This window comes from Corvus moneduloides, chromosome 4, assembly GCF_009650955.1.
Source record: "Corvus moneduloides isolate bCorMon1 chromosome 4, bCorMon1.pri, whole genome shotgun sequence".
Taxonomy (NCBI): Eukaryota; Metazoa; Chordata; class Aves; order Passeriformes; family Corvidae; genus Corvus; species Corvus moneduloides.
Genome location: NC_045479.1, coordinates 25,738,830 through 25,762,570, shown reverse-complemented (window position 1 = coordinate 25,762,570; position 23,741 = coordinate 25,738,830). Strand labels below are relative to the sequence as shown.

Genomic DNA, 23,741 nt, shown 5'->3' with positions numbered 1-23,741 from the left:
TACACTGCTCCGCAGCAGCTCTATTGGTTAGGGCGAGCGGTTCGTCACGCCACCTGACGCCGCCTCAAGCCGCTGCCACTGCCCTCACCATTCCGCACGGCCCTTCTCCCCTTCCGCGCCGCGGGACCGCGGCCGCGGGGCGAACAGAACCGCGCCGTGCCGCGCCGTATGCAAATGAGGGGCCCGGGGACCGCGGGGGGTTGTGGGGCGCCCCGTCGCATCGGGGCGGAGCCGGGGCGGGGCCCGCCATACTTCTGGGGGCGGGGCGAGGAGCGGAAGTCCTACGGTGGCACCTCCGGGATTCGCTCGCTGCGTCTCATCGTTGGGGCCGCGACAAGATGGCGGACCTGTCTCTGGACGAGCTCATACGGAAACGCGGTGTGACGGTGAAGGGAAGGTGAGCGACTGGGAGGGCGACGCAGCGCCTCGGGCCCGGCGGCCCCCGGCCGTCCTTCGTGTCTCCCTTCGGGTGGCTCCGCTCCGGGGGCTGGGGGCCGCAGCTACCTCAGCGCGGCCCGGCCCTGCTCCCGCCCTCGCGTTCCCATTGGCTGGGCCGCGGGCCTGCGAAGCCGCGCCGCGATGCGATTGGCGGCGGCGGCCGTCACTCAGGGCCGGGGCGGGGGTCGGCCCCCCATGTCGGCCCTTGTGCCTGGCGCTGCCCCGGTGGGGCAGGAACACGCATCGGCACATCCCGTCTCGTTCTTTTAGGGATTCCTGGCACCGTCCCTTGTCTCGCTGAGTTCTCTGACTTGCGCTGTCCCCGCTGCCTCGTACTTGTCCGCGCCGATTAACCCAGCGCTGCTCCCCATAGCGGGGTCGGCGCCCCTGAGCCCCGCTCGGTATCCGGGCTGCAGGTGTTAATCCGGGCAGCGCCCTGCGGTGCCCGGTACCCCGCGCTCCCCCGAGCGGCTCGGTGCATTGTGGGAGAGCCGGGGGAGGGCTCGTGGTGCTCGGGGAGCCGTAACCGACCGGGGCTGCCGGGCACCCGCGCGGGCGAGGCTGCCGAGCTTCGGCCGCATCGCTGCCCGGCCTCGGAAGCTGTTGTCCCTCTAGCGTAGTTAGTGGTGCTCCGACAGATTGTTTGAAGTGCTTGAGACGACGTGGAGCATGTTGCAGATCAGAGCTACAAGGTCAGGTTATTTCTTTGCATGGCAGATGTCTCCAGTGTAGGCTGGGCTATTTACTGCCACAGTTGGCAGTTCTTACCTGGATGCTGCTTCTGAAGCTTTTCATCTTCCCTTTTGTCATGGTCTCTTAATGCTTCTGGAGACCTTGTCCCCCATCTCTGTTAGCTCAATATGGTCTTGCTTTGTTGGGTTTTTTTTTGGTTGCTGGTTTTTTTTTTTTTTTTTTTTTTTTATTTATTGGTCTTAGTTTTTAACTCTGAATGTGTAGACAGTTACATGTCTAGAGTAATATTCTGAAAGTTAACTGCTAACATATACTACCAAAACATTCAAACATATTTAAATCCTAGTCTAGACAAGGCCTTGGCTTTGCGCTTTCATTCATGTTATCCTGCATATTCGGAACAGTCTTAGGCTGCTTACTATGCTCCAAGTACCTCGTTTATCCTTTTTCAAATCCCTCCTTAACTCTCATTTGTTCCAAAAATCTTTCCTGCTTTTTTTTTGCTGAACAGTAATCTCTCTGCTGTACTGTAAGAATTGTTGTGCCCCGCACTCCTCTTGTATGTCATGTTTAGCTCACTTTATAAATTTCTGAGGTAGCAAACTTGGCTTTGTGAAGGCTGGATAAACTGAATAAACTTAAATCATTGCATTCATGCTTTTCAGTAGTCTAAATGAAATAAAAGAAAAATATTTGCCTATAAAATGTACTAATCCATAAAATAGTCAAGCCAGAGCTTGGAATCTTGGAAAGTGAATTAGATATTTGAGATCCGCTTTTATTTCAGGTGCTGTGGCACGAACACCTAAGCAGTTAATGCTCTTGTAGGGTAAGCAATTATCTGGGGAAGACAGTTGCTTATTAGGGTAAACACAACTCTTCAGAAATAGTGTAATACTCAGTACAGTTTCTTAACCTATTTCATTGGGTTTTGTCATCAACAGTCTTAACTAATTCTGGTTTAAATGTTGATACATACATCTCTTGTTTTACTTTGACCTGTCTCATGAACTACTCATCCAGCAGCACTCTAGCTGAATGCTTTCAACATGGCTAAATAAATACTTTTAAAATTGCAAGGAAAGGCTTGCTCTGTGTCTGTTGCTTTATGGGTACTGTTACTCTTCTGTATTATTCGGGGTATATTTTTGTAGATGGTCTTAATAATGCTCCTCTTTCTTCTAGCTGGTTTGCTTTGGCTGTAAGAGAGCTGTAGGACTCTTAGATAGGTAATAAAATGGGATTCCAGTCCCAGCTTTCCAGACATCTGGACACAAGAATAAAAGAGACAGAAGGAGAGGTTTCATCACTTGTTTAGTTGGTTGGTTGGTTGGTTAATTGGGTTTTTTTTTAAAGATTTCTCCACTGAAAATACATGACTGTAAATAATGTGAAGGTTGTGGAGTTAGATCAGGAAATACTGATATAAAGATGTATTAAAAATTGAAATAGCATCATCATTTGATTTTAGGATACTAACCTTTTGAGAATTACAACAAATTCCAGGTATCTACTTTTAGGCTTTATAGTACTGGACAACACATTTCTGAAAGCAGATAAACACTGTAGCCCTCTATTTTAACTTTTAATAAGTCAACAGCAAGAATATTTTTTCAGTACTTTAAAATTTCTCTTACTACTTTGTCTTTTTTTTAAAATACAAAGAAACCCAATAGGAAAAAACTTTAAAAATACTCATCAGAGGAACTCTGTTAAAAATTAGATAAACTGGTTTTGTTCTTAGGGCAGATTTTGAAAAAAGTGTATCAGACCTGTAATAAGAAGGTAGTTCTAGTTTTCACCCCATATTGAGCTACTTTTAGGAATACTTGTCTACAAGTACAAATGCTGTAGTTCTTGTGGGCTGTTGTCTTTCTATGCTCAGTATTGCAATAATGATGTGCTTAAAAAGTAAAGGTCGCCGAGTGCAGTAGTTCTTTTAGCAGATTAAAGAAGAGGCAGTCATGTTAGAAAGTAATTTGACTTATGACTGTTCTTGCTGGAAGCTAATCAACCTTGAAACTGGTGGCTTTGAACTGAGATTGTTACTGGTGCTTGTACATCCTAAAATTCAAGTTGCTGTGCACCCACAAATCTGAACTTGCTGCCCAGAATTCTTGAAATCGTGTAATTCCATGTTTCCTTTGTATCAGGATGTGTTATTGTATTACAAAAGATGCTTTAGGAGACCTGTTCAGTCCTAAAGCTAGAAGGTCTGTTCCTGTTCCTCTTTGTCTTCACAGGTTTCCCCAAAGAACCCGAGTTGTTGAATTTTGTTTAAATATAGTATGTACTTAGCACAGCTGAAGTCAGACCCTTTACTTTGTAAATGTGGGCTTAAGGATGGATTTTGGAAACCAGTTCCTTAGCTGTTTATGTAGGAACTAAAATCCAGCATAAAACATCTTAGGAGCTCTACTGTTGTATTTAAGACATCCAACCAGAGTTGATTTCTGTGCAGTAATAGTGAACTTTTGTTTGCAGCAACACAAATACTTTTATTGACACTGAATCACATCTTATAATGCCTGAAACCTTTTTCTTTTTCATTTTCTTTGTTTTTCTCCAGAATTAACACAAGGCCAGTGTTTGGGGGTGTAAGATCTCGCATTGGGATCCAGCAAAATCTTCTAAATAGATCATCACCAGCTGTGAGCTTCCAGCGGACATTTGATGCCCGACAGAAGATAGGACTCACTGATGCCCGACTCAAGCTGGGGGTTAAAGATGCCCGTGAAAAACTGGTTCAAAAGGACGCTCGGTTCAAAATCAAAGGGAAGGTGCAGGATGCTCGAGAGATGTTGAATTCCCGTAAGCAGCAAAGTGTTGTTGCTGAAAAGGCGACCAAAGTGGTGGATGCCAGAGAGAAGATCAGCTTAAAAAGGAGCACTCCCGCTGCTATCAGCCCAGCTATGGGGACAGTAAATCCAGCCATGAAAATCACCAAAACTATCCAAGTAGGTGAAGCGAGTCACCTCTGAGCCCCTTTGTTACTCTACAGCAGTTCAGTAGACACGATAATACATGAATATGTTCATATCATTAACAGTAGAAGCGACAATGATACAGTTCTTTCCAGCCTGTGGGGTAGGATTCTGATCCTTTTGTATGTCCTTGCAGCTGCTTGGGACTTTTTGTAGAATCATACCTTTCATTTAAATTTTCATTTTAATTTTAGGCCCAAAAAGACTAAGGCAGCGCTCCTGTCAGCATTAAAGGAGATGTCTTGAATGGTTAAGTAGTCTCCTTCCTACCTGAATGCAAACAAAATGATGCAGGGTTTTTTTGTCATTCTTAATACTGCCCCTGTTTGAAAGTCTGATGCGGTGGATTGTCCTGTATAGGTAACTGGTTTATCCTAGTGGTGGAATAACAGTTTAGAATATGCAGCTGTATTTGTTTTTAAGAAAATTTAAAATTCAATGAACCCTTCTACAATTTTCCCCTTTTATACTTGTCTGGTTTTCAGGAATGCCCTGGTTTCCAGGGAGTTGCCTGATCTCGTGAAGTGTTCCTGCTGAGGCTCAAGATTTATTTCAATTGTATTGTAATCAGTTGATCACCCTGACCTGCTGATTTCCTGGGCCAGTTTTCTGGTTTCACTTTGCTATATTCACAGTAACTCGATTCTTAACCAGCTTCTCTAACAAACAACTGCTGTTGAACTGTGTGTCTGTTAGGTACAATGGGTAGAGTCAGAAGAGAAGTTTCCAGATTGTTGGGATTGTTGCTTGAGTGGTTTTGCTCCTTACCTCTACAAGCATGTAACTGAAGTTCCCAGCCTATCTTTTCCATTTTTCTCCTCCCAAAAATCAGCTGTGTGCTTACACATACCCAGAAATCTCTGTCGTCATCAGTTTGAAAGCCTAGATGAGTCTGCTTTCTGTTCAGCTGTGGGTTTTGCTCAAGGACATCAAGCATGTTTCTTCTGCAGATCAGCCTAGGAAGTTTCCCACTACTCTGCAGGTTTACTGCCAGGCTGATGTAAGAAAGAGAAAGGACTCTTGAGGCAGTAAGAAGGGCTAATCACAGAGCAGTCGAGCAGTCTGTTTAGCAGTCATTAATTAGGAGGGTGATTAGTACTCTTGCTGTCCTTCTAAGCCAAATCACCAGCATCAGCTGTGAGGAATTGAACATTTTCTACAAAGTTTCTAGGCATTAAAGCAGTTTCCAGAGACTTGGTGCAGTAGCTGTTTGTTCTGACCTGATGTTTTGGAGTTTTTTTGTGACTTGGTTTTACCAATAGTATTTTCAGTTTATTAGACAACATAGTGCAAGGAAACATATCTATTTATATATAGGGTATAGTGGTGATTCAGACTGTAGACAGAACCTTGCGCATGAGCAATTATCTAAACATTTTTCAAAATATTTGTACTGAAATTCCAAATTGCCCATGACCCTCCTATCTTCCCAAATGCAGAAGTGGAGTCAGACTAGTGTGTCGTGATCCAAGGTACAGCACACAGCTCTGAATGTGCTGTCCTGAGGTCTTGTTTCTCATAAAGCAAGGAAAAATCTTTGAAACCAAAAAATTACCGTAGGTCTGCTGCTGTTCTGTAGGATGGGTATCCTTGTTTCTGAATTGATTAGCAAATTGAAACATGAGGTGCTATGGTGTAAGTTGCAGTCTAGAGAAAATGCAAAGGTGAAGATTTTACTGCCTGTGTTTTTTTGTAAGAAGAGATCCATTCTTTAATGAACAGCTCTAGCTTTTTCAAAAAACAAAAGGGCATTTTTAAGGGTGTTGTTGCATGATTTCAGTTATTGATTAGTACAGCTACATTCGCTACCTCCTTCTGTTGTGGTTTCCCTGTTTCATGATATAACGGGCTGAAGAAGGGGCAGCTCCACTACCCTGTGCATCATTTTATTCCACTACAGCTTATTCCAGCTCTAGTGCTAAGGGTTAGTATATACTACTTCTGTTTGATGGAGATGTTTAGTTTAGTTATGTTTAGTTACCTGTAGCATGAAAGAAGAGACACTTTCTGACTTAACCCCATTTTGCATTGGCAGAAGTGTAGATCTAGTCAGTCCTGACAGGACTGAAGTTAACATCCCTTCCCAATAATCCTAGACTAAACCCTAAGAATTTTGAATCCATTTCTTCGTGTGGTCTTAGATTTTAATTTAAGTGACGCTATCTCATATTGAACATATCACAGAAAATACAGGTGTTACCTAAGAGCATATTGTGGTAATATATTTCAAAGCAGGAAGGTGAGTTTCATTTAAGTGATCTCAGGGTATTCAACTAAAGCTTTGATCTTCTGAAAAGAGGACCTGATGGACTGTAGTGCATAATGCTTTGGTTCTTTATCTCTAACTGTAGCAGAAAGCTCCAGTTCCTGGACACTCTCATCCAGCAGGAATGAGGATCAATGTGGTGAACAACCATACACATAAACAGGTGTGTACCTGCTCTGTACTCTTTTACTTTTGGCAGGGAAGATGTGTCCATAAATGTTGGCAGGTGCAAAGAAAAGTCTTAAGTAGGAAAGAAAAGTATCTGAAAGTTCTCCATCAGCTTAGCTTTCATGTCTTGCATGGTTAAGATAGTTTCGTGGTAGCTGAGGTTTTCATTTAGTATAATTTATCTTGATTCCTTATGCATTATCTGAATGAGAAGTAGATATTCCCAGTTTTATCTGTGTGTGCTAATGGTATTTTTTTCCCTAGAGGCTGACCTCTAGCTCTGATGTTTTTCTATCAATTTCTTAGTGACACCACATCAAATCAAGTTGTTGGTTGTTTTGATTCACCATGCTGCCAGCCTCTTCAGAGAGTGGATGTGATTGTACATGGTCAAATGTACTACAGTGAGGTGGGAGAGGGTATAACCTTCCTGTGAAATCCCAGCTGTGGGCCGCTGCTGGAAACCTGATAGTGAATGATGTTAACTAGTATTCAGATGTACTTACAAAGTTCCCATAGCCCTTACCAAGCAGATTTTGAGAAAGACCCTAGAGTATCGTCTTTATGGGATCAGTTTTAAAGGCCTTTGTCACAGCCCCCAGCCATTCAGCCACCTTACTACCTTGGGTGCTTTCAGAGAGGAATTGCATGGTTTTATTACTTACGTTATTTTGTGTGTGTACACATAAAGTATTGCATGAAATGCTGGAAAACTGACATTCACAATATCATGTCAGCGGACTGTGATTATAGTAACTTCAGCTGCTTGTGTATGTTACTGTTATGCTGGCCTGCTACCCTCACCTATCCCAGATGCTGTTGTTTAAGGAAGCGTCTTCATTATTCTGACGCCATCCCTGTAAACGTGGAATCCATTCATTTTGTCTCAAACTCAAGTCCACTGTCCTGATGCCTAGTGTTTTTCCCAGCTCTTTTATTTTCTGCACAATTCTCCTCTGTTCTCTATCCATTTTGGTGGGTTTTTTTCCTTCATAGCATTTCTGTGACTGGAACAACTTCCCTGTTTGTAAATCAGAATCTTGCTGACTATGACAACCCACTGATTTTGCAAGCTCTCATTGCTAATCCCTCCATTTTTCTTTACCTTTTTACTGAATTAATGGGAAGCTGTTTGCAGTTGTGATTCTTATGTTCTGGGCACTGCCATATGTGTCTAGACTTTTCCTTAACATTATTTAGAGTCAATGAAAAAAATACTTGTGTGGGAGTTCACCTCAGTATTCTAAGGCAGGGATATGAGTGTTAAGTTGAACTGGAAAATTAATTATTCGTTCAGTAAAGCTCTTAGTGCAGTCTTTTCTAGAGCCAGATGGATATGTTCTATGCTAAGAAAAGCAGGCTATTCAAAAGGAATGTTCACTTTAGGTGTAGTCAACAGGGATTTGTTTAATTAAAACAACAACCAAAAAACAACAACAACAAAAACCCACCACACACCCCCAAACTAATTTCAAAATTACATGCACGGGCTTCAACTGTAAAGGTAGGAGGGTGCTAAAATGTAAGACACTGAGGCTTTATTCCGTTAATGTAGCTTCAGCAGTCCTAGCGAGGTCTAGGAGTAGAGGAATCTGTATGTGATTTCAGTATATCTAGGGAAACAGTTTTACTGTGGTGTTTTTGGAAAGGAAGTCTGATAGTTTTTATACTGTGTTTTGACATGGACTTGTATACCTGAAGCTAAAATCCATTGTAATTGTGTTCATTAGCTGAAGATGGTGAAGGCAGGAGAAAACTACCTATTTTTGAAATGTCTTAATGAAATCTATGTGTGTGTAAGCTATTACCTCTTCACTTCAGGGTCTGTATGACACAGAAGATGATGATGAAAGCGTCTCTCCCCTTCCTAGCAAACAGATGAAAATCACCACCACAAACAGTTTCCTGCACAACTCGGTAAGAGATTATTTCAACAGTCCCCACCATGCCGTGCTCACATTGCATGAACACACAGGCTGTGTCTTTACAGGGCTTATGTTCTTTTAAAGTCTGTAAGTTATGTTTTCTCCTCAAATATTTGCTCTTCACCCCACCCTTCCTTTTTGCCAATGCTTCTACTGTTATTTTTGGAACAGAGTTCTTTTAGGGTAACTGGTTTTATGGGCCCTTAGCAGCCAGAATGTGTGCTTTCTGCCCTGCTGGCAGGTTGTTGCATCTGGCTCTTGACTCTTCTTGTTGAGGAAGTGCACTTAACCTGTCTTGTTACTGTTTTAGTAAACCAGCAAGGGAAGCTTTCTGCTGCTTCTGGAGACTGGGCATCAAAGCAGGAAATCTCTTGCTGTGCAAAAATCTTAGTAGGCATCTTGCTGGGCAGGACTGTTGCTCTGGAGAAGATGGAATTTCAGTACAGACAAATGTAAGGTCCTGCTTTTGGCATGGGGTGATGCTCTGCAGCTTAAACTGAGAACTGACTGGCTAGAAAGCAGCTTTGTAGGAAAGAGCCTGGGGGTCCTGCTGTGTGATCTGCTAAGAATGAGTGAGTAGTGCATCCTTCCAGCAACAAAGGCCAACTGTAGATGTAGTGAAATCATAGCTGGGAAATCAAGGAAGATAATTATTCCTGTTGGATATTTTGAGAATGCATCTGGAATTCTGTGCCTGTCTTGGGGCTCTGTGGCACAAGAAAGACGTGACTGGAACCGGTACCACAAAGTGGTCAGAGGGTTGCAGCGTATTATGTGTGAGGAGAGGGTGAGAGAGCAGTGTCTCAAGGCTGAGAAGGTTGTAGTGAGATCTGTCCACTCTCACTGCCTGGTCATGGAAAAGGTAAAACCCAGGTCCTTCTCAGGAGTGACCATGGAGAAGACAAATCAATAAATTTACTGCAGCAAAAGAAATTCTAGCTGGTGAAATTCTCATGGTATTGATCAGCATCTGGCACAGGCACCCAAGGGGGGTTGTGCAGTCATCATTCTTGAATATTCAGTGCTTAGCTGGATGTTGGGGTCCCTCCCCCGCCGTGTAGCCCTGGGAGAGGGGCCCTGAGGGCACAGACACGGGGCTTCCCTGCCCCTGCTCAGCCTCGTTCCCATTGGTTGGTTTGTGTTCCCTGCGCGGGCAGAAGGACCCTTGGGCCCGTGACTGGAACAGTTCCTCGGCAGAGCTCCGGCCATGCGGCTGGAGAAATAAACACCTCTGAAACATCTAGCAAGAATCTGTCTGTCCATATATATTTCCTTTCCACGGGACTCCTGGTTTGATATATGCGTGTTGCAGGATCCCCACTGCAACAAATGGTGGAGAATTGAGAGCAGAACGATCCCCGATCCCTAAGCGACTGATTTGTGTGAGTAAACCCTGGAAACTTTGGATTCCTCTTCTTGGTTTTGCTTTGCTATTCCATATCTAAACTATGGAGGAGCCGTGGGAAGACTCTTGGCTCTCAGAGCCGCATATGGACATTTATCTTAAACTTAAAATGATTCTTGAACAACGATTTGTAAATTTTAGCTTGATTCAAGCTCAAAAAGAACTGAAACACTTCCTGGCATGGTTGTTTAAGAACTTTTTCTATGTTTCTTGGGATTTAATTCTTACCAAGGGCTTTTGGAAAACCGTTTGGACACAGTTAATACTGGAGTCAAAATATATGCCGATGGAAGAATATTTTCATGAATATTATTTAGTTACCGAGACTGTTGAGCAGTGTCAGCTGTGTCCTGGCGAAGGGAAGCCTGGCGCAGGGACCGTGCGGCCCAGGCCACGTGCACCGAGCGCTCTGCGAGCAGCAGCGAGGCAGTTCCCGCGTGCGGGCGGAGCCACGTGAGCCGCAGTGTCGGTGGTGGAGCGGGGAGCGGCGGGAGCGGCGGGACCCAGCGGTGCCCGCCCGGCCCTGTGTAGCGCGTGGTGGAGCGAGCCCTGGGAACGCCCAACCGAGAGGGGCGGCGCGCGGGCGGCGGCGGGCGGCGATGGCGGTGGAACGGAGCCGCGCCAAACCGAAACACGCGCTGGAGCAGGGCGCGGGGGGGGTCGTCGCTCGGGGGCCCGGCCGAGATGTGGGTGCAGCGCCTGGCAGCGGCAGCGAAGCTGCGACCAGAGGAGGCGACGCACGGAGAACTGAGCAGTGCGGCCCGGCCCGGCCCGCGCAGCCCCGAACACGACCCTGGGAAGAGCGCGCAGGCACCAGCAGCCCTGACAATTCCAACACGGGAGCGACCGAAAGAGAGAGCAAAGACACAGCGAGACAGAAAACAGCAGCCACTTGGAAAAAGGAAAAGATCATAGTAACTAAGACCTTAGGGATAGTAAAATGGTATAATGTTAAGCAAAATTATGGTTTTATAACAAGGTGTGACAACCAGCAAGACATATTCGTGCATAGAACTGCTATTAAAAAGAATAACCCTGGAAAATGCATCCCAAGCTTGGGAGATGGAGAGGTGGTAGAATTCAAAATTATACGAGGTGGAAAAGGGTTACAAGCATCGCAGGTCACTGGGCCTGATGGTGTTTCTGTGAAAGGCAGTATATATGCTAAAAATCGTAGTCATGTTAGACAATATCTCCATTGTAAGCCCCCCCTACAGTTTCCCTTTCCTAATCCCACCTTTCCCTTTTACCCTATGTCCTATTACCCCCAGTGTATTCCCAATCCGTTTTTTCATCCATGGTTTCCCTCACAAAACCATGCTTTTGCCAATTGTTTCCCCAAAAATCCCTTTCCAATGCCGAGTGGGGGATGAAAAGGGGGAGGGAAGAAGTTAAACCCTCTCCTGCCTCAGTTTCCCCACAAAGCATGCTCAGAGAATTCTGTCTCCCTTCTGTCAGCCCTAAGATGTTCCAGAGAATCTGTTTGGACATTTAAAGACTCAGGAGGGTGGCTTGTTTTGTCTTGAAACGGTTCTTGTTATGTTTATCCAGTTGTTTTCATTCTCCTTTTATTAAAATAAAACGGGTGAGGTGTTGGGGTCCCTCCCCTGCCGTGTAGCCCTGGGAGAGGGGCCCTGAGGGCACAGACACGGGGCTTCCCTGCCCCTGCTCAGCCTCGTTCCCATTGGTTGGTTTGTGTTCCCTGCGCGGGCAGAAGGACCCTTGGGCCCGTGACTGGAACAGTTCCTCGGCAGAGCCCCGGCCATGCGGCTGGAGAAATAAACATCTCTGAAACATCTAGCAAGAATCTGTCTGTCCATATATATTTCCTTTCCACGGGACTCCTGGTTTGATATATGCGTGTTGCAGGATCCCCACTGCAACAGCTGGATAAGGCCTTTAGCCAAACTAATGTGTCTTTGAAGTTAGCCCTGTTTCAGACATGGGAGTTGGCCATAGGTTTGTACTAAGTTATTCTCTGGTTTTGGAAAAGCAGATTCATGTGGTTTTACTGTCACACAGGCACTGTAGTACAGTGATTACCCCAGGAATTTATTTCCTCATGTGGGTATTCAGAATAGAGCTTCTGGCTATTTGTGATTCTCAAATAATCTTATGAGGGTTTTTTGAGGGTTTTTTCAGGAGTAAATTTGTTCTTTCCAGTGTTCACAGCAGCTTCCAAGCACAAGTTTTAGTCTGGCTTTAAACTCAGGTATTTCCAACTACAAAGGTTAGGTTCTGTGTCTTTGCCCTAGCTTGGTGATTCTGAGGAATTACTGCTCTTTGTACTGGGGCTTCTCAGTCTTACTGTTAATGAGCAATCTTTGTGAGCACTTTGTAAAGTACTTGAAAATCTTCGGATGAAAGGAGCTTTTCAAATTCAGATCACATTGTTAAAGTTCATTTAAGAAAAGTATGAAACCAAAAAGTGCTTATGGGGTGTGCCAGTTTGGACAAATTTGGAGGAAAATATCCTCTGATAGAAGGCAGGTTACAACCAGCCCTCCCCCACCAGGTTCAGGAAAAAATAAATTTTCCTCAAAGGAAAGTGAAAGAGATAAAAACTATTTATTTAACAAACACACAGGAAAAGGATAATAATGCTAATTAATAAAACCTCTCGCTGTGGAGAGAAACCTGGGAAAATTTCAGAGTCCTTTTGTAGATGGTCTCTCTTCTCCTCCTCCTCAGAGCTGGGTCCTGGGCCCACCTCCAGGGCCTCGGTGGAGAACTCTCCCGAGGTGTTCTGATGTTGAAACAGTCCAGAAAAAGAAGAAGGGAAAAAAACCAAAGTCCCAGGAAAACAAAGTTCAACTCTCTGTCTCTCTCTGGAGAAAAAGAAGCCAAAAACCTGGCTGGAAAGCAAGCAGGATTCTTCCTCCCCCCCTTGCTGCTGCTGTTAGAAGCAGAGGCGGTGTATCTCTGTGTCCTTGAACAAACTGCTTTGAAGAGTTTGCTCGGGTTTTTTTCCTCTCCCCCCTCTCGGGCTCAGTTTAAAGGCACAGAAAGGCACAAAATTAATTTCTGAGCATGGAGCGGCAATAGGGGATACACATCATAAAGTCACCCCAAGACATGGGGGAAGTGCTGTTTCTGGATAAACATACCTTCTTATATTTATGCCCAGAAGCTTTTGCTGATTTTTTTTTTTTTTTCAGAGCCTTTTGAAAGTCTCCAGCACTGTAGTGGTTTTTGGCAGTGGGATGGACATGCAGTTCTTAGTGCATACTAGTAATACTCTGGTGGTGATGCTTGAAGAAGAGTGACAGCTTTTTGTAGGCCGCAGCTCTGAGATACTTTCTTTTTTCTTCCTGTAGACTGGTCTGAGCAGCAATAAATTCTCTTTGTCCAAGACTGTTCCCCTGACTAAAGTGGTCCAGAACGATACGTACACAGCTCCACCTGCACCTCCCACTGCTATGCGGACAAAGGCCTTGACAAACATGTCCCGGACCTTAGTGACAAAGGAAGAGCCTCCAAAAGAGCCAGCACCTGTTGAGGTGAGCTCAGGGAAGGGGAAAATGCTCTTTATAGAAGTCTCTGAAACATCTGAAACTTGCTGTTCATCAGACATGTAAGCAGCTCATTTCTGCCTGCCTTTCACCATTACTTCTGGGACATCATGAAGGTTATTCTGGTAACTGCAGTCCATGTCCCAAGAATTTGAAACCTGTCTAAACATCCTTTCTAAACATGGTCCTGGAGGAATCCATATTACAGGGAGGTGGCAGTTTTTGTTTGGACACTCCTTGGTAGCTTTCATGTCCCTAGGAGTAGTGTTTTAACACTATTTGATATGTTGTATGTCCACTCCAGCTAGCAAGGAGAAAAAAGAGTTCTTCCAAATACAACTTCTTGGCTGTACACATGAGACCTCCAGACAATTTGTAGACAGCCTGCCTGGAATTGCTTTGCCAAACTGCCTGATGGTGGGTGCAAGTAACCCAGCAGGTGTTCCTAGGTGTGTTGAGTTCAGCATGCTCTTGAGAGGCTGGAGCTGTATTTTGGGGTTTGCTGGCTGGTGTAGAGTACAGCAGAGACAGACTATTAAAACTGTGGGCATGACCAGAGTACTGTGTATGCAGATTAAGTTAGTGTTATTCTTGGGATAAGAGTGAAAAGTTACTTCAGAGAGAAACTAGCATGGAAAAGGAGCTTCTTTTTGCCATCAGATGAGCTGGGCTTTAGTAAACATTGATACTTCTCATTACTAGCTGTAGCTCTCTCCTTTGTGTGTGTGTACAAACATACCCTTAGTGACTTTTTATTACTTTCTCTGCTGTGCTGTATTGTGGGCTGTATTTCTGACCTTTTTCATGTGATGCATTTGTTTGTGTTGGCAGCTGGCGTTCAGTCCTTTGGAAGGCACAAAGATGACCGTAAATAATCTGCATCCTCGAGTCACAGAGGAAGATATTGTTGTGAGTGTTGCTTACTGCCAAACTGTGCATGTATGACATTTCCTTTCCTTATCCTACCTCTTTTGATAAATCACTTGATCTATGGAGAATGCAGCAAGAAGGGTGTGATGTGGGTTTACTGTCCTTGCAAAACCTTTGAGGGTTCTTGATTGTTCGGGGTTTGTTTAGATTTTTTTTTAAGTTCTTAAGAAAATGGGACAAAATCTCAGAGAGTATTTTGAGATACCTGATATCACAGAAGAATAGTTCATGCCAAATGATGCTTCTGCCCAAACTTACGCCCCCATCCAAATTATCTAGGGGCTTCCATTCTCGCTGGGCTGAGAAATAATCTGGTCTTCCTGTGTGAAAAACACTACTGGGTACTGGCCCTGAACTTCTGTGCTTGTGTAGTCTCTATTACTGGTGCCAGGAACTTATAGCAAACACAGTAAGACAAGTGTCCAGATCCTGTCAGGTATTTAATAAGCAGGATGGGTGGTGTGGTGAAGCAAGTAAAGCCTTCTCATGCAGAGCCTTTGATGTGACCATGGTCATGACTGACTCTCTGCCCTCAGGAGTTATTCTGTGTGTGTGGAGCTCTGAAGCGAGCCCGGCTGGTGCACCCTGGAGTGGCTGAGGTAGTATTTGTGAAGAAAGAAGATGCTATCACAGCATATAAGAAATACAACAACAGATGCTTAGATGGTAAGTTTGATGCCAGAGTAGCATTTACGATAAATAAATCAACAATGACTTTTCCACCTGAGTGGAAGGTTTAAAAGCATCTTAGGTGTTAATATGCTAGCAAGAGAGAAATACCAGAAAGTCAGTTCAAGAGCTAGGTAAGGTAGTAACTGCTGTGTAACTAGCTGAATATATGCACAGTTCATTTAAATGCAATAAAAAACCCCACCCACGTTTTCCTAGAAAAAGAAGGTTCAGAGCTGGAGGCAGGGTTTTGATGAGTCTCCTGGTCTAACTTCCAAATGAAATTTCTTTTGTTTCTAGTATGCCACCAAGAGCTGGATAGTCCTTAGGAAGGCTTTACCTGCTTACAGGGCTGCTTGCAAAGTACAAGTAAAACTAGCATTTGCAATAGTTTAAGGGTGTACTCAGAGACATTTTGAATTGGACTTGTAAAAGAGTATCAGATTCTCCATAAACTTTGAATAATGCAATTTTATTTTTTAACCATGTTAAACTGAAATTAATGTTGAACTGTTAATTTTTAGCTGGAAATAGGTGCTTTTTCTTTCTGTAGATTGAGGGATGCTTTATGGATGTTAGATGAGGAGCAGACAGCTAAGAATGGGAGATCCTCTTGTGTTCCTGCTAAGGGCTTCATACTTCTGTGTAACTTATTAATTAGTGTGATCCTTTATACTGTACTGAATGTTTCAGTGGCTCTTCTGTTGCTCTGATTTTGCAACAGAAGATTTATCAGCTGTTCTTCCTCATGTTTCCCCAGCATGTTGAACTCTTACTGCTTGCACTGTTGTGTGATGTTTCAAGGATCTCGCCTTACCCCAATTCTGATAGAATGAATTTTGTATTTTGCTTTTATTTAGGTCAACCAATGAAATGCAATCTTCATATGAATGGGAATGTCATCACCTCAGACCAGCCTATATTGCTGTAAGTGTCCTTCAGTGGGGAAGGTTCTGTTTTGAGAATTGTTGTCCCATGAATTTTCTTTCTCTCCCCTTCTGTGGCACAGTGTGTTGAGTGGAGTGCAATGTCGCTTGACTACATAGTGTTCTCAGCCTTGAGGCTCAAAAATAATCTGAGATGAGGATGTTTTCTTGTGAGAAAAGCATATTTAAAACCTTTATCTCTAATATTGGTGAGGGGGAAACACTCATAACAGTAAATGCAGACAGTGTTAGAATTTATTTATCATGAAGAGGGTAAAGAGAGGTTAAATGCTGCCTTTTTTTTTTTTTTAATCCTCCAGCCGATTGAGTGATACCCCTTCAGTGAAGAAGGAAGGGGAACCACGCCGGCCAAGTGCAAGCGCCTCCTCAAATCCCCCAGCTGAAGTGGACCCTGAAACTATCTTGAAGGCACTCTTCAAATCCTCAGGGGTCTCTGCCTCTGTGCAGCCCACAGAATTCAAAATTAAACTCTGAGAGGGGAGAGCAAGCAGTGGACTGGAAAACTCATATAAGTTGGGGGATGAGGAAAGTGCAGGAGCGCAGATGTTATTTGCATTTGCCTATCCTGAAATTTTTTGTTTTCTATGATCGCTACCTTACTGTACAATAGTGTTTCCTCTTGTGTGTGTACTTTCTGTTTTCATAGTTGGAGTTTCCTTCCATGATTTTTTTTTCCCAAGAGAATAACCTCCCCCTTCTGCCAGTAATGTATTACCGAGCATATACCATGTAACTCCATCCTTTACTCCAAAGCCCCCAGTGGCCATTAAAAGTGCACATAGACTCTGAGGGAAGGAGTGGTGATCTCCTTCTCTTTTCTTCTGACTGACCTTTAAGTAAAAGGTGCATCCCCTTGATTGTCCGCAGGCAAGACCACTACATTGTTTCTGAAGTTGCTGCGCTGGGTACAAAGTCAGGTTGGGGTCTGTACAGAAAGGACTTGTCTGCCATTTGTTGGCATACCTCTTCCTTCTGGCTGTTGGACACTTTCCTGCTCAGCAGCTGTGACATTGAGAAGAAGCAGGAAAAGCCGAGCTGCCTGCTGTGCGTGCCAACGGCGACATCAGGCAGAAAGGCCGTACTCACAAGTGCACCAGCCACTGTGCTATGGGCAGGGGTGTTTCAACTCTGGTAGTGCTGGAGGGTTGTTCTGGCATTTGTACAATGAATATATTTGCTCGGGAGGGTCAGGCTCAGTTGCTCTCTTTCTGGACAGAAAAATTAAGAACCAGTCACGTTCAGAGCTAGACGAAGCCCAGCTGTTGGACTTCCATTAGACTATATTGCCTCCTCCTGCTGATGCACAGACATTAATTTCTTACCTTCTAACTCACCCAGTCTCCTATAAAAAGGAAGGACCTGGGACCCTTTTCAGATCCTAATACACACAAAGTCTTGTGTCTCATTTCTTTGAGAGATGCTTTTTTGGGCTGCTGTGTTGGTATGCTGCTGGCATGCATGGATTTGGAGGATGATTGCTGTAGTGTATGGCTTCAGGGAGAGGTTTGGGAGCAGAGGGCAGTTAGCACTGTGTAAGGAGCAGGGGAGAGGAGTGTCAAGTCCCGTGCAGGGCAGCGAGGGTGGTGTGGGCCAGCGAGTGTGTGTGACAGGCCACTAGGTGGCACTTCCAGTACTTCCCATTGTTTGTACGGCATTGGCACTTTGGATGTTCAAAGTCCTAGTAGCTCCACTCATTTGTATTTGTTCAAATTGTATTCTGAGAGGAAAGCTAAGAGCAATTTCCAAAATCTGGTTGGGGTTTGAACTTGATCCTACTAGCTGGGAGACTAACCTAATCCGTTCTGTTCAGCTCTGCTGAGTAGCTCCTGGAAGTCCAGATTACGTTTCTTGGACAACCCTACGTTTCTTTTGCTTTCTTGTTCTGTATGACTTCTTTCCTCTATCTAGCTCGTGCAGACCATTCCTCTATTTCACTGTATCCCTTTTAGCCATAGAAATAATAAGGACTTGGCAGGACTGGTTTTTCTGGAGTACTCTCTTTGGTTTGAAGGCCGGTGACACCATGATTTGGTAGGGTGCTTCAAGTGAACAGCAGATGTTGGTAGGGGAGGGGACCTAAGACAGCTATTGTTCTCCTTTTTTTAGATTGCCCACCAAATACCTGTGTTTTAATAAAAAAAAAAAAAAGAAAGGGGGGGGGTAGGGGGAGGAAACATTAGGGGTTGGAGAAGATAATGTATTACCTGTTTCTGAATAAACATTTGTTATACAGAGAGTGGATTCTAAGCCTTTTTAGACGCTGTGAAGCAACTAGAGATAAGTGGTGGTGTTCCAACATGGAGTCAGTTGTGCTTTCTAGGTGAGCATAGAAATTTCAAAACTGGTAACGTGATAAAGAGCAAGAGGAGCATATGGGTGAGAGAACTGTTATTCGTTCACCTTTTAATCTGGATCACAGACGTTAGCAGCTGACTCTTGCTAAATTGGAGCCATTTGTGTCCATCTAATTCCAATTCTCTTTTCACAGAAAAAAGAAAGCAGCCTTTGTTACTGACAGGCTAGTCGTTTAAAAAGTAATTTTATAACAAAAACAGCTTTGAAATCAGGGTACCTGTTCTAGATGAAAAGGGATACTTTCATTATCAGCTAGACAGAAGGCCGTTTAAACGTGAAGCCGTATTGTGAGTGCACCTCTTGCCTCTTCTGAAAGAAAGGGGAGCCTCAAGGATTTTTTAAAATTAATATATTCATGTCAATTGAAAAGCCAAATTTTAACTTACTGTGCATTATGTTTAGATTATCTGGGAGTTTTATGATGAAATTGACATACTTCCTTGGAAGAACTACTGACTGCTCTGTGATCTATGGCAGTATATTCTTATTTTTTATAAATCAGTGAATTAAGTGGTTGTCCAAACACCACTCCATGACTTGTCTTACAGCAATGTCTTGGTGTACATTGGTGTTCTGTTCTTGGTCAGCTCTTTAATGCACCATTGCATGGCTTCTGTTGGGCACTCAAACAAGAGTAACTCTTAGTCCTTTTCGGGTGGTTCACCTTGGCTCTCCAGTTTCTCCTGGACGTCCTGCAATTGTCATGCTAATCACGGTTTCGTACCTACCACCTTCTGACCTCATATCTGTCTACATTCATCCTCATGCAACATAGTTATATTTTTGTGTTGGGTTTTTTTTTTCTGGACTGGTAGAAATTATGAACTTGCATATGAAATACTCATTGCCTGCGCTCTAAATTAATGTGCATTAATTTAGACATTAAATTAAATGGCTGGCCAGGTCAGGTGGTAGGTAATTTGTAATGGTGTTTCTTTTGTTTGTTCTGGGTTCATTTCTTTTATTTCAAAAATGTGAGGACTTCTGAAGTGATGCCACAATGTGCAAGTTTGGTATATTTTCATGGCTTTTGCATGTACCTTCCGATAATGTTCATTAACGCGATATTTGGTTGGGTTAACTCTCCATATCGTCATATTCTGTCACTTCATGCATTAGTCTTGCTTCAGTATTTTTGGAATGGTCCTGTCTTCCATTACAATTTCCTCTGTAAGGTTTTTTTTTTTTTTGAGTTTTTTTAATTAACAAGAGTCTTTAAAAACAGTTGTCATTGAATGTTTCTACATATCTTTAAGATTTATTTGCTTCCCTCAGATTAAGGACAGTGCCTGAGTTTTACATTGCTTTTACAAAAACATAAATTCAACCCCGGGGCTGCGGCGAGTCCACCCGCTGCCGCCATTACCAGCGCCGCGCCGCTCCCGGGGAACTACAGCTCCCGGCGGCCCCCGCGCCACCGTGCGCAGAGAAGATGGCGGCCGCCACGGCGCGTGCGGCGGGAGCGGCGCCGCCGGGGTACACGGGTGAGGGGCAGCGCGGGGCACCGGGAGCGGGCCCGCCGGGGTACACGGGTGAGGGGCAGCGCGGGGCACCGGGAGCGGGCCCGCCGGGGTACACGGGTGAGGGGCAGCGCGGGGCACCGGGAGCGGGCCCGCCGGGGTACACGGGTGAGGGGCAGCGCGGGGCACCGCGGGGCACCGGGAGCGGCTACGGGGCGGCAGCGGCGTCTCAGACTGGTGTGTGCCTCGCAGCTCTGGCGGTGAAGTTCGCGGAGCGGCAGCGCTCGCCTCACTGCCTGCTGGTGAAGGAGCACCAGGTGCGGGAAGGGGCCGACACCGCGCACCCGCCTCGCCGCACGCTCTTCGTCCTCAACGTGCCCCCATACTGCGGCCCGGTGAGTGGGGGCGGCTCGGGGCCGAGGGCAGTGCCTTGGGGGCCCGGGAGCCGGCCTGCCTTGGGCTGCTGCGGGCGGGGGGCCGGGCTGGGGCCGGGGAGCCGCCCGGAGACCTCTGCAGGCTGTGCGTGGGAGGCACCGCTCCTGCTTTGCTGTACCGTGTGTTTTCTCTTACTGTCCGTGTCAAGGACTCTCTGTCTAGGCTGTTCTCTCGCTGCGGGCATGTGCAGTCTGTGGACATCTGCGACAAGCCAGGGCCAGGAGAGAAAAAAGATAAACTGACGTCCAAATTCTTCGACCACAAAACTGTAAAGGTAAAAGCTCATGGGGGAGAGGAATACTGATGCTTTAGTGGGAAAAGATGGCAAGTACTGAATGGTTCTCTTCAGAACATGAGGCACAGGAACCATATGGGGCATTGGGTGACACGATTACTTACTTAAGTTTACACTGTCTTTTGTTTCTTATCCTGCTGTCACTTGTGGTTTGATTTTTATTTTAGTTTTTTAAGTTATTTGTACTGCAGTTCCTTGCTCCATCACCGATTTCCCCGACATACCTGACTCACCTGGGTGCTTTTTTCTTTTAGGGATTTCAAGTAGCATACGTGGTGTTCAGGAAACCAGCAGGTGTCCAGGCAGCCAAGGCTCTATCACAGGAAGGTCCCTTACTAATATCAACAGAGAGCCACCCTGTGAAAACCGGCATTAGCAGTATGTCAGCTCTAGCTATCTTTCTACTGGCTAATGGCAGGGAAGAACTACACTCATTTGCTGAATCCTACCCTGCGTGTCCCATTTTGTTTTAAGCTGGGGGATGTTCAGTGTTTTTTGTGCTTTTATTATTCACAGGGTAGCAATGTTATTGAAGCAGGTGTTGAAGTTTGGTCCAGTGACCCTATGGGAGAAAGGGGGTCACTTGGAAGAGTGCTTTTTCCTGGCACTTTTTCAGTATTGCATAGATTCAGAGATACTGTCTTCATCTTGTCTTCAAAATGGAGACTAGATTCGTGCAACAGGCACCAGTTGTCTGTCAAGATGACAGCACTTAACATAAAACCTCTTGACAGAAACACAGCCCTGAATGTTGTGCCCCTTGGGCTTAAGGCTAGCCCACTTCTGCCTGGGAAAGTTGCAAACTCTTCCCATCACATACTGGTTGTGCTTGCAGCCACAAGTCCGTTTGAGCTGTGGCAGGGGGGAAGCTGAACACAAATGGGAACGATGTGTCCTTCCCCCACTCTAGAATTCCCTCTAGAGCTGCCCAAAAGCACCACACTAGCCTGCTTCTAAGAGCAGCTACTGCTGACTTGTGCCCTCTCTGTCTCAGAGTGGATCGCCAGCTATGAGGCCTCCATCGTGGATCCAAAGGAGCTGAAGGCTGAGGTGGATGCCTACATGCAAGACTATGATAAAAAGGTGGCAGAGGTGAGGCCAGGCTAAGGAGGGAGCCCAGCTAAGCAGTTTTCTTAGGGGAGAGGGAAAGGAGAGATTTCTCAGTGCTCCAGCCATAGTGGAAAGGGTTGAGGGTCCCTTTGTTTGGCAGAGGTTTTTTACTCCTTGTTGCTGATGGGTGGTCAGGCCCTGGTTTGGTCTGCAACACCTGACCCTTCCCCCAGGGCTTACAATAGATATCCACAAATAAATTGTTTCCTGGCTGGTATGCAATGTTGTGACTGAGAGTTGAATGCCTACAGCCCTGATCCCATGCTTTCCTTTAAATCTTGTGTGGAAGCAGGAGCTGTAACTTTGCCTGTGTTTAAGGGAGGGCTGTGGGGGAGCTGTGCATCAGGCTGTGCATCTGCACTCGGCTGCCTCACCCTCCTGTCTTTACAGGAAGAAGCCAAAGCAGCCAAGGAGGAGGGTGTTCCAGATGAGGAGGGCTGGGTGAAGGTGACACGGAAGGGCCGGAAGCCTGGCCTGCCCCGGACAGAGGCCGCCAACCTGCGGGTGCTGGAGAAGGAGAAACAGAAAAGGGCCCGAAAAGAGCTGCTCAATTTCTATGCCTGGCAGCATCGTGAGAGCAAGAGAGAGTGTGAGTGTGCAAATCTCCTCCTACCCCTGCCCGTGTCTTGTCTCTCACACTGCGGCTCAAGGAGCATCCTTCTGCCTTCAGTGGAGGTTATGTCCAGCTGCCAGCAAAGGGCTGGCTGGGTCTGAATGGCCTTGCCAGCTCTTGGAAGGGCTCTTACTACCACTTGTCCTACCAAGGGCTGCTGGAATATTTTGTGGGAGGGTGTGCAGGTCGTGATTTTCCAAGAGATGCTTATTCAGTCTGCACAAAGGCAGCAATTGAAGGGGGGAACTAGCTAGATTCCTCCCCAAGAGGGAGCTGCAGCACTGCCGGACATGAACGGCTGGAGCCCCAGCTTGGCACTCAGCCCAGGTGTAAAATGACCCGCTCTGAGAAGCGTGTGTTTGTGGCTGTTGAGACTCAGTCCCTCCTGGTGTGTGGAAGTGAAGCTCCCAGGAGAGGGAGATCTGCTGCTCCCGTGTGACCTGTTCTTTCTCTTTCTCCGTGTTTTAGACATTGCCCAGTTGAGGAAGAAATTTGAGGAGGACAAGCAGAGGATCGCACTGATGCGAGCCCAGCGCAAGTTTCGGCCATACTAGGTTGTGCTGAGCTGTTCCTCAGGTGCCTGTGCTGGAGAGGGTAGGAGAGCTACCTACTGACTCTGTTTGCCAAAGGATTTTAAGGAATTGAGGCAGATTTGGGTTGCCTCTACCCTTGGATTGGAATTGGGAGATGCCAGCAACTCTTGCTGGAGGAGAGTTCCCTTTACTTGCACCAGTATCCTCCTGCTCTTCTGTCACTCGACCCTGTGGCACCAGTTTTCAGGCTGCTCAGGTCAAGGGGCTGAGGCACATCCTGTGACAACCTGTATCTCCCTGCCACCCAAAGACACACCTCCTAAAGCTTGGTGAGAATTGGGATTGACCTAGCACAGCCTCTGCAGAGGCAGGGAATGGCTGAAGAACTGTAAATAAACTGCTGCTACTGTTTTCAGAACATGGGAATGCTTCTCTCTCCCCCCCGGTCTCCTGTGGGAAACAGCTTCTTGTGTGCTGGGGTGGTGGTAAAAATCATGGCTTGTAACCTGGTGCTCATTTGCACATTTTATTGAAGGAAAGAGGAGGGAAGTGACTCTAGGAAAAGCCTAACTGCGAAGTTCCCAGGCCTGTTGTCACAAGGAAAGATCAGTGGTTTGGTATAGAGCCCTACCCCGTCTGGTGATTCCCTTTGTGGCAGTTCCCTCTTAGCCAAGTGTTGCAGTGCCCAGTCATCCAGCTGTGCATGGAGCTCTGCAGCCATGTCTAGGCCATGGGAAATTCCTGATACCCAGCACTGTTGCAAAAACAAATGCCACTTTGAGCAGCCTGGTTTGGAAGGAGAAACCAGACTCTCCACAGCCTGTCCCCAGCCCACAGAAGACAGGTAAGGATGGCAGCAGGCACGTTTAGTTGTAGGGCAATGCTTTTGTAGTGCTCCTATAGCATTTGTGCAGCTTTAGACATAGTGGTAGGTGTGTGATCGAAGTAACCCACCCAGCCCCAGGCTTTTACACATTTATTTTACTACCTGGAGCCTCACTAG

At 45.7% G+C, this 23,741-nt stretch overlaps 2 protein-coding genes across 4 annotated transcripts; both read left to right on the top strand.

Moving 5' to 3' along the window:
- Nucleotides 1-265: 265 nt before the first annotated feature.
- On the top strand, nucleotides 266-18,173 carry POLDIP3 (DNA polymerase delta interacting protein 3). 2 transcript variants are annotated; one of them, XM_032107653.1, is made up of 9 exons: nucleotides 266-397; nucleotides 3,701-4,088; nucleotides 6,470-6,544; nucleotides 8,371-8,466; nucleotides 13,197-13,379; nucleotides 14,223-14,300; nucleotides 14,858-14,987; nucleotides 15,851-15,917; nucleotides 16,237-18,173. In XM_032107653.1, the coding sequence occupies exons 1-9, from the start codon at nucleotides 339-341 to the stop codon at nucleotides 16,409-16,411; spliced, it is 1,251 nt and encodes a 416-aa protein (XP_031963544.1). In that variant the 5' UTR covers nucleotides 266-338; the 3' UTR covers nucleotides 16,412-18,173. The 2 variants fall into 2 exon arrangements, with proteins under 2 accessions (XP_031963544.1, XP_031963543.1); XM_032107652.1 differs by having other exon boundaries at nucleotides 6,467-6,544.
- A 1,440-nt stretch (nucleotides 18,174-19,613) lies between these two features.
- On the top strand, nucleotides 19,614-23,156 carry RRP7A (ribosomal RNA processing 7 homolog A). 2 transcript variants are annotated; one of them, XM_032107657.1, is made up of 8 exons: nucleotides 19,614-19,768; nucleotides 19,913-19,920; nucleotides 20,005-20,147; nucleotides 20,336-20,461; nucleotides 20,737-20,860; nucleotides 21,477-21,574; nucleotides 21,983-22,181; nucleotides 22,674-23,156. In XM_032107657.1, the coding sequence occupies exons 1-8, from the start codon at nucleotides 19,725-19,727 to the stop codon at nucleotides 22,757-22,759; spliced, it is 828 nt and encodes a 275-aa protein (XP_031963548.1). In that variant the 5' UTR covers nucleotides 19,614-19,724; the 3' UTR covers nucleotides 22,760-23,156. The 2 variants fall into 2 exon arrangements, with proteins under 2 accessions (XP_031963548.1, XP_031963547.1); XM_032107656.1 differs by lacking the exon at nucleotides 19,913-19,920 and having other exon boundaries at nucleotides 19,614-19,776.
- Nucleotides 23,157-23,741: the final 585 nt, after the last annotated feature.